General features: G+C 39.1%; 2 protein-coding genes across 6 annotated transcripts in view; one reads left to right on the forward strand and one right to left on the reverse strand.

Annotated features, from left to right (window-relative positions):
• Nucleotides 1-8819, forward strand: part of LOC113226762 — an 18028-nt gene extending 9209 nt beyond the window's left edge. For both annotated transcript variants that reach the window (XM_026459492.1, XM_026459493.1), the window contains 7 exons: nucleotides 381-512; nucleotides 1224-1379; nucleotides 2767-3066; nucleotides 4608-4683; nucleotides 4946-5264; nucleotides 6620-6774; nucleotides 7535-8819. In XM_026459492.1, coding sequence (XP_026315277.1) covers nucleotides 381-512; nucleotides 1224-1379; nucleotides 2767-3066; nucleotides 4608-4683; nucleotides 4946-5264; nucleotides 6620-6774; nucleotides 7535-7629 — 1233 coding nt within the window. In that variant the 3' untranslated portion in view covers nucleotides 7630-8819. The remainder of the gene's footprint in view (nucleotides 1-380; nucleotides 513-1223; nucleotides 1380-2766; nucleotides 3067-4607; nucleotides 4684-4945; nucleotides 5265-6619; nucleotides 6775-7534) is intronic.
• A 1191-nt stretch (nucleotides 8820-10010) lies between these two features.
• The window catches only part of LOC113226763, a 100770-nt gene continuing 92474 nt past the window's right edge, over nucleotides 10011-18306 (reverse strand). The window contains exons 2-7 of one of the 4 annotated variants that reach the window (XM_026459495.1): nucleotides 16167-16295; nucleotides 15019-15720; nucleotides 12149-12247; nucleotides 11823-12061; nucleotides 11573-11686; nucleotides 10011-10158 (exon numbers count right to left, since the gene is read on the reverse strand). In XM_026459495.1, coding sequence (XP_026315280.1) covers nucleotides 10146-10158; nucleotides 11573-11686; nucleotides 11823-12061; nucleotides 12149-12247; nucleotides 15019-15720; nucleotides 16167-16295 — 1296 coding nt within the window. In that variant the 3' untranslated portion in view covers nucleotides 10011-10145. The other 3 variants (XR_003310143.1, XR_003310142.1, XM_026459494.1) reach the window with 3 other exon arrangements.

Below are 18306 nucleotides of genomic sequence, written 5' to 3' on the forward strand. Positions count from 1 at the left end.
TCCGCAACTCGACGTCAAGGCGCTCGTATTTTGCGTGTGGTAGATATAATATTGATTTATTTTAATTCGATATTCTTACTGCTAAGCGCCTTATCTACTATAGACATGCAACTATGCAGTTTTGGGTGCAGGTGCATTTATGATGACGCATGGTCAGCTCTATAGGAGTGAGACTGTGTAACTACGTATGTAATGTTGTCCAATATTTATTTACATGCTAATTTTATTTAAAAATTACCCCAGTTATCAATTATCTTTTATTTTTTAACTAACTAATAAACTTACTATTCGATACAGTAAACGCCAGCCCGTTGCACCAAGTACCAAGTACAGTAAACGCCTGTGCACAAATTGGTTAAATGACATTTGTAATGTTATAGGAGCTGGAAGACGACCAGCAGCAGGTCAGAAGACGTCGCAAGCCGAAATTGATAATCGACAAACGAACCCAGATCGGGTCTGCATTCTTACGCAGTCGGATTGATAATATCACAGTGGAACTTAGATGCGAGGTATGCTATCCGTTTATAGTTTGCCTCCTGGGCGTTAGATGAGAAATCAGGTTTAGTTAATTCCCTAGCCTCCCTCAATTAGGAAACAATATCGACGCTTGAAAGGCAAAATGGGATAAGCGACACTTTTGTGTCATATTCCCATTTTGCCTTTCAAGCGTCGATATTTTTTTAATATTCATTCTTGTCTGAGTGTTCTGGAAAATGCCCCTGGAGGTAATTTAGATGTTCTTGTAGAGTCTTGTCTATCCCATAATAACGATAACTAAACACCATACAATATACCATATCGAAACAAGCAATGCCAAGTATGCATACCACGTAACGCCCTATGATTGTAATAAAAAATATTAAGGAGTAAATCAAAGAGATGAACAGCAGCCTCTTTTAGCTATTTAATAATAATTCTTTTATTAGCAGACCATTGAGATCCTTAAAATGTTACTACAGACTTAAAACTATGTTTAGTACTTATATTGGTACAAGGTACTCCATAATATTTGTTAAGCCGCAACGTTGGGCACTCACTCCTTTCTGCAATGGTCTTTAGGAGGCTGTTGTTTTTATTTTATGTATTTGTTTACTAAATTGCATCTTTATCAGAATCGCCAAGCGTGTCTTGGCGATTAGGACGCCTATTGGTTATGGATTAATATTATCTTTTTTTTTGGAGCGACTTATTTGCATTGGTTTTTTATGTGTATCATACAGAAATTCAACGACGATATAGCAGATGTCCGTGTACCTTGGGACATATACTCGCGGCGTCCGGCGACGAACGGCGCGCGACTGCAGACGCGGCATGCAGACGCACTCACGCGCATGTTCCAGCGTAATTTAAGCGTGATACATAGACAATTCGCTGAGGTATGTAGACGCTGCCTTACTGCAAGTCCGTATAAGAGGATTCTTCGTTACGAATGGGCAGTAAGTATAGTGAAAACTATGACGGATTTCAAGGGCAATTCATATATTATAACGAAATAAATTTGTCTTAATAACCTATACCTTGCCTTTAAGCTAGGTACAGGTATAGGCTTTAGCCGGGAACACCAGCATTGCACCATTTATCTACAGGGAAAAAGGGCTATGTTTCAGCCGCTTAGTCAAAATGATGAAATACTATTGGTTGCTTACACAGCTCTTCGTTCTGCTCCGGAATATAGTAAGCGTTACATCAGAGACTATAATCAATCAGGCATCATTTTTGTATCCATATTTTTTATAGTTGGATAATTTGTCGGACTAGTCCGTAAGTAATTACATTTTTAGAAATTAAAATAAACCAAACAAACAAACAAAGCAAACCGCAAATCCTATTTATTATTTTCTTTTTTGCGTGCAATGGAACGCATTGTGCACTTGCTGACACAATTTGGCGGTAGAATGCCAAATATGGTGTCATTTAAATTTTAAAATTACCCTCAAATATTTGTTTTTGAAAGTTACATTAAAGTTTCATTACTTTCAAATTATTACAAAAATGCAAACATTAGACAGTGAACAACATATCGGTATTAAAGAAACAATAGAAGATTTGTTTGCATGTTGCGACACTTTAAAAGTATACGTCGACGCACTGGAGAAACATATGGATATAGTTCGATATAAATTGGTTGCTCTTTATCAGGTACAGTGAGCCACGCCTAGATATATTATAGTTGTATATTATTCTTTGTTGAAAGTTGCATGTGACGTCATTTACGTAGAGTACTAAAATTTTAAGAAAGTGAGTTTGTGTAACTTCAAGAATGGGTTGAGTATGCGTTACCAAATACTTTTCTTATAAATATAATATTAAAAAAAACATAGCTTCCAGTGCGTATTGAGCTATGGTGATGAACTTTGGCCTTATATATTTATATGATTTCGTTTAATAGGTTTTTATTGGTTTAGTTATAAAAGGTGGAATAAATATGTAACGCCCAAGGGTAAAACAATTTTTGTTCCTTAACAAAACTTTGTTTATCGAGTTTAGGTTTTCGAAATGAAACTATTTTTCTGGATTTAAATTTTTCAAACCAACCAACATTTCGGGCCCTTTACAGGTTCCATAGTCACGGTTGACTGACAGTCAACCGTGACCATGCAACCTGTAAGGCGCCCGAAACATTGGTTTGTTTGAAGAAACAAAACTTTGTTTTTCAATTTTTTTTTCACATATTTTTGTTGTACGGATCCAACATTTCCGAGATCAAGAGTAAGGAATTGCTTTGCACATTTATTGTGATACCTACACTATTGCAATTTCCAGGAGATCGCAGCAGACGAACCGCGTCAACGTCGCACACGCTCTATGCTAGAAAAAACGATTCAAATACCAGCAGAAGAAATAATTTCCGAAGTTCCAAAGAACGTGAACCCGTCACAACAGGTTCTCAATGTGACAGAGGGAGATATCAATATAACTACTGGAGGACTGAACATTACAGAAGTTCCCAATGTGCTTGAAGTGCCATGTATTCAAGAACCCATGGACATCGCTGATCTACCTACACAGAAACTTGAGACAATTTCACAGACCCGAAAGAGAACTGCTGATTATGAATTATCGGTAAGTATCGAATTATAATAAGTGCCATTTAGCATATCAATACCGATCATTCTCCCCTTGCTGCCACTGTATGCGTTATTTGTGAAAATGATACTCTCTAATGCAATGTTTGGAACATTGGACGGTAACGTGCAAAAGTGTTATCATTAGCATGTGGTAGAAGTCACCTTGACGTATAGATAACCTCGGGGGTTGAAAACTTTTAAATAATTTGATTGTAATAAAAAATATTAATAATAACGTAAATATTTAGCAGAACCGTCACTTTCAAAATGGCCGTGGCCGAACAGTTACCATGCCGGACTGCCACGCGGAGATCCCGGGTTCGATTCTAGGACCGGGAGAAATATTTGTATGGCCTAAATTTTTTATCTCGTGAGTTTGGGTGTACCTAATTTGTGGTTGTCTACCTATGTGTGTTTTCATGGCACCCGCGATACAGGGTTGCAACAGTGCTGGGTTATGAGAGTGCGAAAAAAATATTTAAAAAAATAACACCAAAATCCAAACGTAAATATTATTTCCGGAACTCGACTGAACGCCAGCGTACTCCGACATAATATTTTTGATATAAACTGGCAGAAAGGTGACATGCGTTTGGCGTGAAAATTAAGTAAAATGGGAATAAGATGGGGATAAGTTGAAATTCTCAGAATGGTCTTCTGAGAATTTAATTTTATTTTCATTTAGATGTTAAATGAAAATAGATACATTTTGTATTTTTAAAATAATGAAATTAAAGACAGTGAATTTATAGTTAATATGCATTGACTTTAATTATATTCAAGCTATGTAAAAATTGCGAGATTCAATTGACAATTGTCGAATTGTGACTTCGGGACGAATGTCGTAAAACTGTGGTATTTTTACGTATAAAACTAGAAAAGCTAGCTAGCTAGCTATGACCTTGATATAAACTCCCATATTTTTTTACAATTATTATCATCCACTTTGGCCTGTTTAATGTAACAAACGTCTAAATTCAGAGTCCGCCTGCGAAATTCAGAGTCCGTCTGCGAAATTCAGATTATAAAGTCCACCAAACTTTATTCGAATTTCATTTTAGCCAATCCGGCTTCAAACTATATAATAACTGCCTCCGTGGCCGAACGGTTACCATGCCGGACTGCCACGCAGAGGTCCCAGGTTTGATTCCCGGGCCGAGAGAAATAGTTGTATGGCCTACAATTATTTCTCTCGTGAGTTTGGGTGTAATTTGTGGTTGTCTATATGTGTGTCCATGGCACCCGCGACACAGGGTTTCCCTAGTGCGGGGCTATGTTGAGTGTGTGCGTTATTTATTTATTTATTTATTTATAAAGTAATATATAAACAATCATCATGTGTTCAAACTTTATCATTTATAATATTAGTAGGATTCTAAGCTCAATAATTTTAAGCTGATATCATAGCCAGTCGTAGTTACATTCTGCAAACTGAAGTTTCAAGATACATACACAATATATAAGTTTTACTTCCAACAACATATGAATTCCTTCATGTTTAGTCTGCTTTATTTCATGTCTTTTGTTTTGTTACAGCCAAAGCGACAAAAATCTGGCTATATTTCCTCCAGAGACAATCAACGGGCCTCTCGAAGTTGCGTAGATGCGACTGGTAAGTTCTAATAAAGTACTTACGTGTTCCATACAAGTAGATGTAATGTAAGAATGTTAAGAGTGCTAAAGCTTAAGCCACGAGTACTCAAATACTACGAATTTCAGAAATACACGAAATAGTAATTAATTCATTAGCTATTTATTACTTATAAGGGGAGTATAAATACAATATTTTTAACCAACGCAAAAATGTGAAACAACAAATGAATTTTGCAACATAGTATAATATTAATGATGTATATATTTTTCTGTATCCATAGATAAAGAAAACATCCCGCCGCCGCATACAGATAACGAAAATGTTCCACCCGAAGAAAATATCCAAGAGCTTCCACAAACAGTAGCGAGAAACACAATGATGAATGTTTCCACTATGTTGCAAGAGGCTGGTTTGGCTGACATGCAGCCAGTCAGAGCAGAGACTGGAATGGAACTTCCGACGCAGAAAGACGTTCAGGGAACAACTCAAGCGCGAAAAGATGATAGCGAAAGTTCGGAAACACCTCAAGGAAGTCTCGATAGAACCAAAGTATCTCTTGGAGATTCTGTTATGACTACTGACTCGCAAAGGTTCATACGGTGAGTTACAATACGTTGGCCAATCTATACACCGTGAAATATCAATTACCCGAGATAATTAAAAGGCATTTCCGACATTGATTTACATTACTTGAACGTAATAATTAGTTTAATAGTTGTATTACAAAAGTGTGTTTGAAATATCCTCAATTTACATTAATAATTTAATTTACACCAGCCCGTAACACCAAGTACCAAGTACATTAATAATTTAATTATGCCTACTATAAACCCTACCAACTTGGGTTTATATTGATCTATGCTTTATATCAAATCTCCACTAATTAATGTAGACTTACAAACTATTCTTCTGTATGAATGTCATATTTGTTAAATGTCACTTGCTACTTTACGTATTTTTGTTTTCGTGTGATTAGTTTCACGATGTATATTTAAAAAATTGTCTGTAACAAATATGATGTCGTTTCGATCGTCGTTCATTTATGCTACAGACTGAATTATATTATCGCTTAAGTGTTTGAAAATAATGAAGGAGCATATTAACACGTAGAGGAACGTGGTCTCTGCAGTTTGTAGTTTAACAAAGTGGCAGTTTATAAGGCTTCATCATATTATATACCATATACATACAGTTGGTTCGAGGTACATACTACGTAAGGCTCATATATTTACTGACTTATTTCTTCAGTTTTTAAGTACCTAAGTAATTACTAATGAGGTTTCGACGTATATCTCACGCATATCTTTCCTGTTTTTATTAAATGTAAGAAGCTGTCGGTTTTCCATGAATAAATAAATAAATATACGCATACATATGTATGTGTATTATAAGTTTGAGGAATGCAAGCCCAGAGGGAGAACGGTTGCTTTTCAATAGAGAGGTCGCCGACGGGGAAAATAAATTCAATATAATACATAACTTAGATTATTATTACATGCCGTCACAGGTATTCGAATTAAACACGGAAATTACTGCGTTCTACAATAAAAAATGCAAAAAATGATAAATATTTTGAGTATAATTAAAAATGTATTGTCTAGCGCACTTTGCGCAATTAGTTCGTACCCTCGTTATAATAAGCCATCAAGTAAACATATGTCAAAGGCCTTTTACATGAAAATCATACAAATAATACGAACTACATTAACCAAATTACGTATAAGTGAAAATTTATATCTCTACTATTCACTTATAAAAAAGTTATAGAATAATTTCGTTTGTAGAATCCATTGACTTACAATAAGTCAATGGTAGAATCTTTAAATGTCGCCCCTGAAATTTGTGATTTTGCAAATGTGGCTTTATTACACGAAGGGTGCGTGTTCTCAGGCGCAGTCGATGCTGTTTGTTCTTTACGATGCCTAGTTTGTTAAACTTGATGTTAAAATTGCAGGAACCAATGGGGCATCGAAGGTACCATGTTGAAAATTCTTAATCACATCATGGCACAGCGGGGTCCGGTCACGGTGGAAAGTCTGGTCGCCCGTGGGCCTGTCATGTTGGGATACAAGAGAATCATTGCGGCTCGCTGCTTCACCTCAATTCTGAGTAAGTCGTATTTACGGGTTTTAGCTATCAGTAACTAAATGCAATTGCTTTATCGGTCCTCTGAATTTTGTATACATATTTATTGCTTAAAGACTCCACAGACCCAGAACTTTTTCTGGGTCTGTGGAGGCTTAAGGCTTTCTTTTTTTCTTTTTTGCTATTAACTTATAATCATCAAGTCGATGAACAAGTTGGCTTTGAAGTTACCAATTGTTTCCGATCGGTAATTTTTACTCGTACTTAAATGCTTTTTAGTTGGTAATAGTTTAGCAGTACTTTTAGACTGCTGGTGTACCTGAAAATTATTATTCATCCTTTTGGCTTCGCGGTATTCGAGCAAATAATTGTAATGTTTAAAGGAACAACAGAAACCAATGGAAATAAAACTATTTTTTTAATCTAAATCACCCGTGATCATGTAACCGTTACCTGTAAAGAAAACGTTAGTTTGTTTGAAAAAAACAATTTAGATCCGTAAAAATAGTTTCATTTCCTATATGTAACAATCGCGAAAACCTAACAACTCCACGGAAGCGATTTTTCATCTGCTTTCCTAAAATTGCTTATATGGTTTTACTTTGGATAAAATTGCACTTCAAGGTTGTACATAATTGTTACTTGCTTGCTTTTTTTGTACCTATGTGTATTGTGCCATTGTTAGAACAAAAATGAAAAACAATAAGTTAAATGGTAATCGACTCACGGAATACTGCAGCTTAAGATGCCTAACGAGATTATGCTGGACGCTTCTGATTTTCAGAATTGATGCAACACGGATTCATCAACGTAACGAAGGACCCAGAAACTTTAGCTCTACAAGATATTACCCTCGGACCAAAGTTTGAAGGGAACTAATTGCTAGTATTTTTTTTAAATTTATGGTAATTCTTATAGTCGTAAGGTAATTCACTGTTATCAACTTGATATGATTTATACCAAATTTGATACTGGCTGCTGAACCTGTCATGCGTCCTAGAGACACGATGCCCTAAACGATTTTGGTATTTTTTTTTAATTTTTACATTTTTTTTTAAGTTCTGCGCGTTAGAGATACCGTGCCTTAGAGCGACGCTTTAATTTTGCGCTCGAATTGTATTTAGCGGTTTGTCAAGGCGGTAGCTTTTCTTCGCTTCTTTTAAACATACGAGAAAAAAGAAAACAACAGCTACTGTGGGCTCGAACCACTGAGTGTAATTCACGCGTTAGCAAGAATGTCTACATTTACATTGTGTAGCCCGGTTATCATAAAAATACTTATTGCACTCGATAGACAGGTTAATTGCACCCAAGTAAATAAAATTGGCTTGACTCAAAAGTTGGCATTCTATTTCTACTTTTGTCCATTTGGCTAATTGGCTTAAAGCTTTTAGGTTTGTGTAGTGGTACATGAGACGTCACAATGTTTTTACAGTCTTACTCGACTTAACAGAGACGGGATACGCTAAGGCGTTACAGATAATGTCTAATTTTTCCATTTTTCCGTTTAGCTCGGCCAATAAGGTGGCCATAATTTTGACGGTTTTGTTGGTGTCATATTTAGACATCAAACTGCATTTCGAAGCTCCGTTCCGTTTAATTCTAATGTTTGTATTGTATTTAGTTTTATCAATATTGTTGTTTAACTGTTATCCGTAATGACGGATAAGAAGAGCAATGGCTCTTATGATAACCGGAATACAGCTATTTAAATTATTTATTGTTTTGTTATAACTTTTTCTTTGATACTAGTTATTAAACTTTGCTTACATAAGAATAAAACATAAAATATTGATATGAACAATTTATTTGAATAATTTGTATATAATGATATGATTTCTGTACATCTTTTGTATTAACTAGATTCAAGTCAACTAGATAATTTTATGAGTATCTTAAATTTAGGTAGGTAGTGGCTTAATAATTTACAATTTCTAATAGCGTGATTAAAAGCTGTACATAAAACAGTTGACTTAAATAATTATTGATAGTTAACATTTAGATATTAATTCCTAATTTACATAAATTACAGTCACATATTCTAAGGAAATGGAATAACATTTAGGTATGTAAATAGTTACACTTAACAAGACCATAGTAGGCAATTTTATACATAAACATAAGAAACCTAAGTATTGAAAGAGGAAAATTACAATGATTTGTATGGAGTTTCCTTACCATATCATTATTATTTTTTATACAAAATCAGTCTCCTACTATTTGATACCGAGCTCTGCGTTTCTACCAAATCAACAAATCGTTAATAATCTTACAAAAGAAAGGCAATCATGCGATGTCGCGATAGGACGTTCACTACTGGACGTTTGGACAGCGATATCCATTTAGTTGACACAAATAGTTTTACCGTGTGAACCATTAATTAATATTCCTAACTAAATAGTTATTCCCGTCTAGGACTACATGAGAAACAACTTCAGCCACACTTCATGTTTCACAGCCTTGCTACAGTCGTTCCAAGCTCTCACTCATTTCATATTAATTACAGTCTGCTCTTAAACATATTAAGGAATGATGTAGTGGGTACAGTCAGCTACCATTATACTCGAGACTTCCAACAACTGTACAATTTCATTATTTCATAGTAACACATGATAATCTTCACCAACAGGAATAGGTTTCTAAATTCAAATACATAGCATAAAATTGAAACAAAACTAGAATACATGGTTCGCATACCCAAATTAAGTTTTTAATAATACAAATTCCATAAGAATAACAATCTTTTTTATTTTCTTTCTTTTCGTTGTTACATAAACTATTGTTTTTGAAAGATAAAAATAAGAATATCATTCGTATCACAGATCACTCGGGAGACAATTTTACAGCGTGCCTTTTAAAGTGGAATAATGCGTTTGACACAGTACTACAACCGCGTCACACTGTATAGAGTTCGTATAGAGTGAAATTCTGGCATGAAGATCCTGAAGAACTCACCATACGTGGCTTCGCCGCAGAGAACTACACTTCTAACGAAATAAAATATTTTAGAACAAATATTATAAATATTTCGAATTAACTGGGAGCTAAGGAATCATTTTCATAGCCCTTATTATCGCCGGGCTCTATTTGCTCCGCGTAATTCATGCTCTCGAAGTATTGCTGCGGCTTGCCGTTCCACAGGGAATCGTCGCCGTGAGAGGTGATAGACTTGAGGTTCTTCACGTCGATGGAGTTTGCGTTCTCGAAGAGGAGGGACCGTTCGAGCTCGAGCGCGAGGTTCTGAGGGGCTTCGTAGGCGAGGCGGCAGTCCTGCAGCAGGTCGGCGGGCAGAGGACGCGCGCGCACCACACGCAGGCGCGAGAACAGCGGCGCCAAGCGCTCGGTGCGCGCCACATACTCGGCCACCGCCGCCAGCGAGTCGCGGTCCGCCTCCACTAGCCGACCTCTCTGTCAACATCCCGCACGAACATCAGTCACACATAACCCTACCGCCGACAACGTTCACGTTGAATTTCTTTTCACCGTTCGGTAAGTTAGAATAGATTATTTGTGTATCCGAACGGTGAAAGAAATAGAACGTTAGACTAACTAATTCACGTGCTCGTAGCCTTTTCATTACGTACTGCAAAATTTATTTTTCGTGCTAAAGCTGACCCTGTACGGGAAAATCGCGAAATTAATATGCACTGCTACAGTGTTCACTACGAGAATCTTAACACGTGCGCAAGTTATTTTCATATTTATTTTTTGTGTGCAATTCCGGGCCAATGCGTCATATGCCACCATGTCAAAAAATAATAAATAACAAACAAAATAAAATTAACGTAATGAGCACAAAAACTAATGTAAATACTGTGTTACTCGTGAATTGGCACGCTATGTGTAGCAGTGGAATATAAGATACAATTTTACACTTACCATAGCTTCTAAGATATTTATGGAATTGTCACAATTATTTAATAAATTCACTTTTAACTTGTTTAATCGATTCTAGAATTCGCAAACAATGACGACTGTACATAACACAAAATTGATTAAATAAATGAACCCATGCCACCGAAAGTTATCGTGTGACGGGATAGCGTGTGAACATTAAGTAAAGCGGATCGAGTTGGTTCCCGTGTGTAAATAAATTAATTTTGCAAAAATATGTAATAAGCGTCACGCACTTCCACGACAGACGACAACTTTTACAAGGATGTGTTAATATGTATGTTTCCGGATAGTGGGTGGCGTAAAAATCGCAACATTATTTCATTCACTGGCCATGATGTGGCTGTACAATGTTCACATTACATTAAGTTTCTGCAGGTTACATGCTTTAAAACACTTCATTTTAACTGTATTTAAATTGATTTCATTTTGTAGCGAGTACATTTCTTAATTCGATAATATTATTACTAGTCATGATAAGGTTAACAATTTAAGAGATTTCTTTCAGAATCTAGATTTTCAAGCCAGCACAGAGATTGTTTAGTGACAAGATTAATATGTTAGTAGTGTAAGGACATGCTTCCCCAACTACGATTCGAACCAAACAAACAAAAAACTACAACTTAAAAATCAATCTACATCGGAACTAAAGGTAAGGTCTCGCAATCGGGACCAACGATGTCGAAGCGAAAAGAAAGAAGATGAAACGAAAACTTACGATCGACATAATGGCATGTGTACTACGTGACGGGCGGCTCGCGCTCGCGACTCGGGAACCAATACCGAACGGGGGAAAAACGGCACGAACTGTTAACGAGTGAGTCACTGAGGTGCACTGTCACACGGTGGGGTTTAGCACTCGGCGCGTCAGGCGGCGGCACTACGAGTCCTTGAAAAACCAGGTGTTCCAGAACGAGCGGGAGCGCACCTTGCTGTCGTGCGCGGCGGGCGGGCGCCGCACCGGCACCGCCGACTTGCCGTCCTTGCGCGGGGTGGGCGCCGACACCGACACCGACGCGTCGCGCGACGCGCGGCTGCGCCCCGACGCCGCCGAGCGCACCGAGCGCACTGAGTGCGCCGACGGCGGCCGCGGGGGCACGCTGCTGCTGGCCTGTCCCGTGGCGGGGGCGGGCGTGGCGGGCGCGCCGTCCCGGGGCGGCGGCCGGGGCGCGGCGCCCTTGTGCGCCGTGTGAAGCGGGATGCGCGAGGGCCGGCGCCGCGGCGTGCCGCCCGGCCCGCTGGCGTGGCGGTCGTCGTCGTCGGCATCGTCGGGGATGGGTAGCGGCTCCATGTCGCGCATGCTACTGTGCGGTTCGCGGCTGCGTTCGAGGCTGTCGCCGGAGCGCGCGCGCTCGCGCGTCTCCAGCTGCCGCACTCGAGCTCGCGCGCCTTCTAACTCTATGTTCTTTTCCTCCAACTGAAGTAAATGCCAGGGTTGTTTTATTGTAGAAAAAACGGCATGCGTTGAGTATGAAGAAATCTTGCGCATTCGGCAGCTACTCACCCTAAACCTGAGGTCGTCGTTTTGATCGCGCGTTTGCTCGTACCGTTCCAGTAGCGCTGTGCGCAGTGCCGCTGCGCGCTTTAACCGCTCGCATAGTAACTGAAATTTGAAAATAAATACAAACTAGTGTCTACTAAGCTACATGATAAAATTATATGTAATGTTCTTTTTATTATTGTTACAACACTGTCATTTTTTTTACATCGTGTTTGTTTTAATTACCTGCTTACTATAATAAAGGTTTGTCGAGTGGTTCGAGGTTTTTTAAACTCTAATTTATTCAGGGGTTTTGATCATTATTGAACACGTCAACCCCATTACGAACACTTTTAAAACAATACTTAACAGAATCCAAACAGATAAACCTAAATACTATCTAACCAAACATGTATACAAAATCTTCGTTTATTGGCTCGGACAAAACGGATTGAAACTACTCAACATTAAATGTACCAAAACCAACCGTGCAAAATTTATCCGCACCCTGATAGGTTCCGTCCGAACACACTTCATGAGCATATAATGTATATTCCCAGGAATTTCAAGCAATTCCCAATTTAGATAAAAATCCCCCAGAATCCAATACAAAAAGTGTTTAATGGCACGTGTCCGTCTCAAAGTCTACGCTCGCTAGCAAGAAATTTGCGTTCTTGTAAATTTCGTCAACTTTTAATATTTTTAAAGTTTATTTAATCAAATCGAGTTCTTAGGGTTTCACGATTGTTACACATAGGAAATGAAACTATTTTTCTGGATTTAAATGGCGTATATTTGTTTTTTCAAACAAACCGACGTTTCGTCATGTTGACATGTGAGTTAACCGTGACCATGGGACCTGTAAAGGGCCCGGAACGTGGGATTGTTCGAAAAAACAAATATACGCGATTTAAATCCGGAAAAATAGTTTCATTTCCTTTATTTAATCAAGTTACAACTTTAAATTTTCATGTTGTTTCTGCTTTGTCACAAAATCCAAAAATATGTATTTTGTTGAACATACACAAAAATGCATAACAATTGCAGTAAGAAACTTAATTGTTGTCTTAAACACTAAAAGGAGGAAACATGGTGCAATGAAGGAAATAAATAAAAAACCAGCAGCACGCCAGCTCAATTGCGATCAATCAGCGTGAATAGGCCAAGGCTGCTGTGATGACGCACACTCGAGCTTAGCGTTATCTATCAGATATTTTTTATGATTACAATGATAGGTGATCAAGGGTGACGTAATGTGGAAAAAAAGTAGATATGCCACGAATATTCAGCTACTATTCGGTATCCGACCATTTTTTTTAAATATTCGGTATTCGGCCGAATATTACGACTATTCGACCGAATATCAAATAATGAAAAATGCACGTATTATTAAAAATGTATCATGTATTTATTTACAAATTATTGCTTTAATACCTACTTAAAATAAATCATTGGCAGGTTGTGATGAATGAAAACTAATTTTTTCAGCATTGGCACCTAACAAAAGATTGCGCTTTTCCTCATAAACAATTCCTGCTTCTAAAAATATCCTCTCACTATAAACACTCCTGCCAGGAGACGATAGATAAATCTTAGAAAATTTTGACAGGTGCTGACTGAAGTCGTGGTCAGTAAACGCAAAGCAGTATCCATACTGCTTTGCGTTTGCTGACCACGACTTGTAAGGATCTGCCGTCCGCTCTAGGCGAATAGTTTCAAATAAAAATCAATCTCATGTGCAATACAACTTTTCTTCACACCCTCATAATTTTGCATATTATCTGCGACTTCTTTAAAACTTCTTTGAAACTGTCATGTATTGATTCTATCGTTTTAACATTTTTCAACAAAAACACCCTATCCCTGTTACCTCCGCACGCAGCTCAATGAGAGGTCGTAACAGGTCACGTGTTAAATGCACAGATCTCAAGCCGAATATTCGGCGCTTCGGCTGAGAGCATGGCCGAATATTCTACGCTTCGGCTGAGTTTGTGGCCGAATATTCGGTATTCGGCCAAATCACTATTCCTGGCATCTCTAAAAAAAATTTTTTTGTAAGATAAAACTTTTCCTTTTTAATATTTGCCATCATTAGTTGCTAGGTAAACAAACAGTCTGGGTGCAGTTCAACAAACGTAGTTGGCAGAATTGTATTTTCTGAGTGTAATGATGGTGCTTTACTATTCATAGTAGATTAGTTTGATTGTTCTGCGTAATGGTGCCGAAATCCCCGCGTTGCGTCACGGCGTCAGACGGCACCTCGTTAGTGCAATGACAGTTTTCGCTAAACTGCCACTCGCATGTACTCTGTTACCTCACCGGTGCTGCAATTAATGAGCTTAGCCAACTTTAAGAGACAAAAACGCAACCTTTTTTTTTGCTACTAACATTGTTATGTAAAGCAAAATCTCCTTCCTAATACTATCAAATTTACCAACTCCATGTTTATATTTTAAGCAACTGTAATCTTATCTGCAAATTCTTTGTTTTGCAGCAAGCTGCGCAGTTCAATCCGCTGATATGAACAAATGCCAATTTTAATGTTATATTACCTGTACCGTTTTAGTGTGTAGATAATAGGATCGTTTTTTAATTTTTGCAAAATGCATTGCATTTGCAAATGTAACATATTAGTCTTGGAAAATGATATATTTCATTGTAATATCTGTCTGAAGCCTATGGAAACGTTGATACGAATTGCCCATTTATTCAATTAAAACCGTGTGCCATTTCTTGAGCTTAGTTCTATTACCTGCTAACGTGGGTGTTTACATTCGAGAACTATCAACTGGGAGTTTTAGGGGACATTATCGGACAGATCGCGGTGGGCGCGGACAAGGACAAGGACGGAATCGGGCGAAGCGAGGGGGGTAAGCACGGCGTTCGACACTAACCTGATTTTGTACGGTAGTGGTGAGAAGCTGTCTTTGAAGTTCGACGGGATTGCTCTCGAGGAGAATCGCCGCGAACTTCTTCGAGTCCGGAACGGGCACCTTCGGCATGGGAGCGGGCGCGTGCAGGGCGCTGTCGAGTCGGCCGAGAGGCGCGCGCAGAGCAAGCGGCGCGTGCGCCGCCTCTGCCTCCAGCTGCGCGGCGCGCGCGAGAAGCGCGTCGCGCTCGCAACGCAGCCGCCGCAGGTCGGCGCCGTCGCCGCAGCCGGCGGACAGGGCGCGCGCGAAAGACTCCTCCGCCGTGTCCGCCTCGTGCCGCTCGTCCAGCTCGCCGCGCAGCACCTCGGCCTCGTCGCGCAGCCGCCCGCCCTTGCGCTGGATGACGTCGAGCAGCGCCCACAGTTCGTCCTCGAGCGGGCGCGGACGAGACGCGGGCGCCGATGCGGAGGCGGACGACGAGTGCGCGTCTTTGCCGCAGGACGTCTCGGTGCTGAAGCCCGAGTCCTGTACGGAGGGCTGCGGCTTGGCGCGCGCCGCGTCGCCGCCCCCTCCGGCGAGCTTGCGCCGCACGCGCACGCCCGGCTCCCAGTCTCGGCGGGTGCCGCTGGCGGGCGTCGACGGTGCCATCTTCGAGCGGAGGTTCGGGAATGTCTCGATGACGAGGTCGCGAAACTCGAGCAGAGCTCCGACCTCATTCTGGAGTTCCTGTCCGTCGTATTTTAATAGCGTGTTAAAATTAATCACTACTGTAGAATTAGTTATTTAATTGATATAGCAACCATAAAATTCAATAGCAATGCGTGATCGAGATTATATGTCACAATCATAAACTACCAAGGTGATTGACCTATTAAGTGACGACAGAGCGTTGATTACAATTTGACGAAGCCTGATTTGGTGTCTTGTATTTGTGACAACGGACTGAATGCAAGACCATTCGTTGTGCTCGTTTAATTGTAACATCTATCAAAGGAATTGCTACCAATCGAACAAATTGGCCGTCAACACTTGAGTTGTGGTCGTTTAGCACGTGGTTCAATGAAAGTTAAACAAAAAGGCTGCAACTGCAGTATGCTCAATGACTGATTACATTAGAAGATTAACCAAATAGCAATTTAATGGCCGACATGTGTTAGATCGGTGATACTGACCTGTAGAGCGACGAGGGACTTAGCCTGCTCCGAGATGAGGTAATGGAAGGGTCCGGGGGGCGAGCGCAACTGCATACACTCCATGCCCGACCCGCCCGAACCTCCGCTGGCGCTGTCTGCGCCGCCCGTCTACAACAAAAAAAATATCGTAAAATTTAATCATACATTCACATTGGACTAATAAAAAAAAATGTTAATGTGGACAAAACACATTACATTACATCGTTTTGTTTAGCGTATTTGGTTGGAAGTTCCGCGTAAGTATTGCATTTGGCTATGCGACTCTAAATCAAAACACGCATAATAGCGGAGGAAGAGAGCTCGACGGACGCGTAATTTTACGCCGCAGCGACGATGTCACATTACTGTTAGTACTGGAAGTACCTGACGATCACTAATAGCCGTGTAGTACAGTTATGTGCATTAATATGCATGCACACGGGAAGGAAATAGAAATTTAATTATTTAATATAAAAAAATATTAATTTAAGACTTTTGTAAATTTAAACTATAACATACTCTCAAAATGCAATCAATACTGTCCCAAAATTTCAACTTTAAAGCATTCAACTCGCTCGCTGACACATCGTAAACTAGATGCCACTAAATACGCGCTAAATACAAATCCGTATAAAATGTTGGTAGGTAGTATAAAAAGGAGTATAAGAAAAGTGGTACATAAAAATGATGATTTTAATTGTGCCGCGCTGTATTAATGCACGTTAATGTATCATACGCACGTAACTTGCACTTATCGTATTAGCTACTATACTGCAGCCTATATTAGCGAGTATACTCTGTGATGATCCTGATTACAAATAGCAATTAGACTTGTAAATGCATTTCATTACTTTCCATGAAGTCTACGACTTGTAACAGACGGGCTTTTGATAGTGACTATGTCAGATCGACTGCCTAGGCCAGTCACCATTATTCACAAGAATATGTCAGCGTATTTAACGACAAATCAAACCCATTGTGCGTCCGTGTACTATAGACAATGGTTTTCGAATCTAAACGGTTGATTGAACTTAAGTACAACTATGGTGCCGGTGTGTTTGACATTACATTTTTAGCGATCTCTTCTTTGGATAAAGTAAAATATCGCTAAAAGGAAAATTAAAGGCGGGCAACTTATTTCAGTTGTGTCACGTCACAGGTTATGTCACGGTCCTGATTTCATACAAAAGATAATAATAAAGGTGCTCTTCCACCGGCGAGGCGAAACGCGCATTGAAATTTATATGGCAAAATTTCAATTCTCTCCTAGCCCTTCGGTGGAAATGGTGTGGATTGACTAGGACGGGTGATGCGAGAATTGAAATATTTGTTCATGTAATGTTGAACCGTATTGCTGCCTGCTAAAGTATTAAATATTATAATTATTGAACTCCGCGACGGAAACACGGTTTCTCGCGAGCTATTAATATCAATTGCGAGAATGTGGGGTACGTACGATTTAAAAAAGATGGCTTCATCATATGTTGAGTGTGTGCGTTATTATTATTATTTTTCCCTCAACATATTTAATAATAATAACTTTCGGGGTCGCGTGTTTATCTCTAGAAGTACGGAACAGCACTATCTTCACTATCCACAACCACAGCGCGAGGTATTATTAATGGCATTTTTTGGTGGAAATAGACCGGCGAGATTTCAATCCTCGTCTCGCCTCGCCAGTGGAAAACCATCTTTAGTGTCTAAATGTTAGCGTTTTCTTCTAAAATATGTATGCGTTATGAACAGTCTTAGTATGATAGTAAGTTGCGCAACTATAAAATTGTAATGTACAAGCACTGTTTATTTCTGCTTTAATTATTATAATTTTGCTCCAAAACATCATTTATTGAGTAGCAAATTCAACCCTAGTATTGATCATACCGTATTAACATTTTAGTAAAAAAACAGATAATGAATGCGCAAAAATTTTCGTACGAAACAGTATCGTGACACACCTTACTACCTTAATGTACTGAGTCGTGCTTTAACTGTAATTATTAAAGTTAACTATTTATGAGTGCTTTTCGTTAATCCGTTGAGATTTGAAAGTTGTAATTCATTAAAAGGTTAACGGCATTATACATAGCACGAAAACGGGAACAATGAACTCCTCGCAATACTCCCTAATGGCGAAAAACGA

Source organism: Hyposmocoma kahamanoa, unplaced genomic scaffold (genome assembly GCF_003589595.1).
Source record: "Hyposmocoma kahamanoa isolate Upper Pololo Valley unplaced genomic scaffold, ASM358959v1 202, whole genome shotgun sequence".
Classification (NCBI taxonomy): Eukaryota; Metazoa; Arthropoda; class Insecta; order Lepidoptera; family Cosmopterigidae; genus Hyposmocoma; species Hyposmocoma kahamanoa.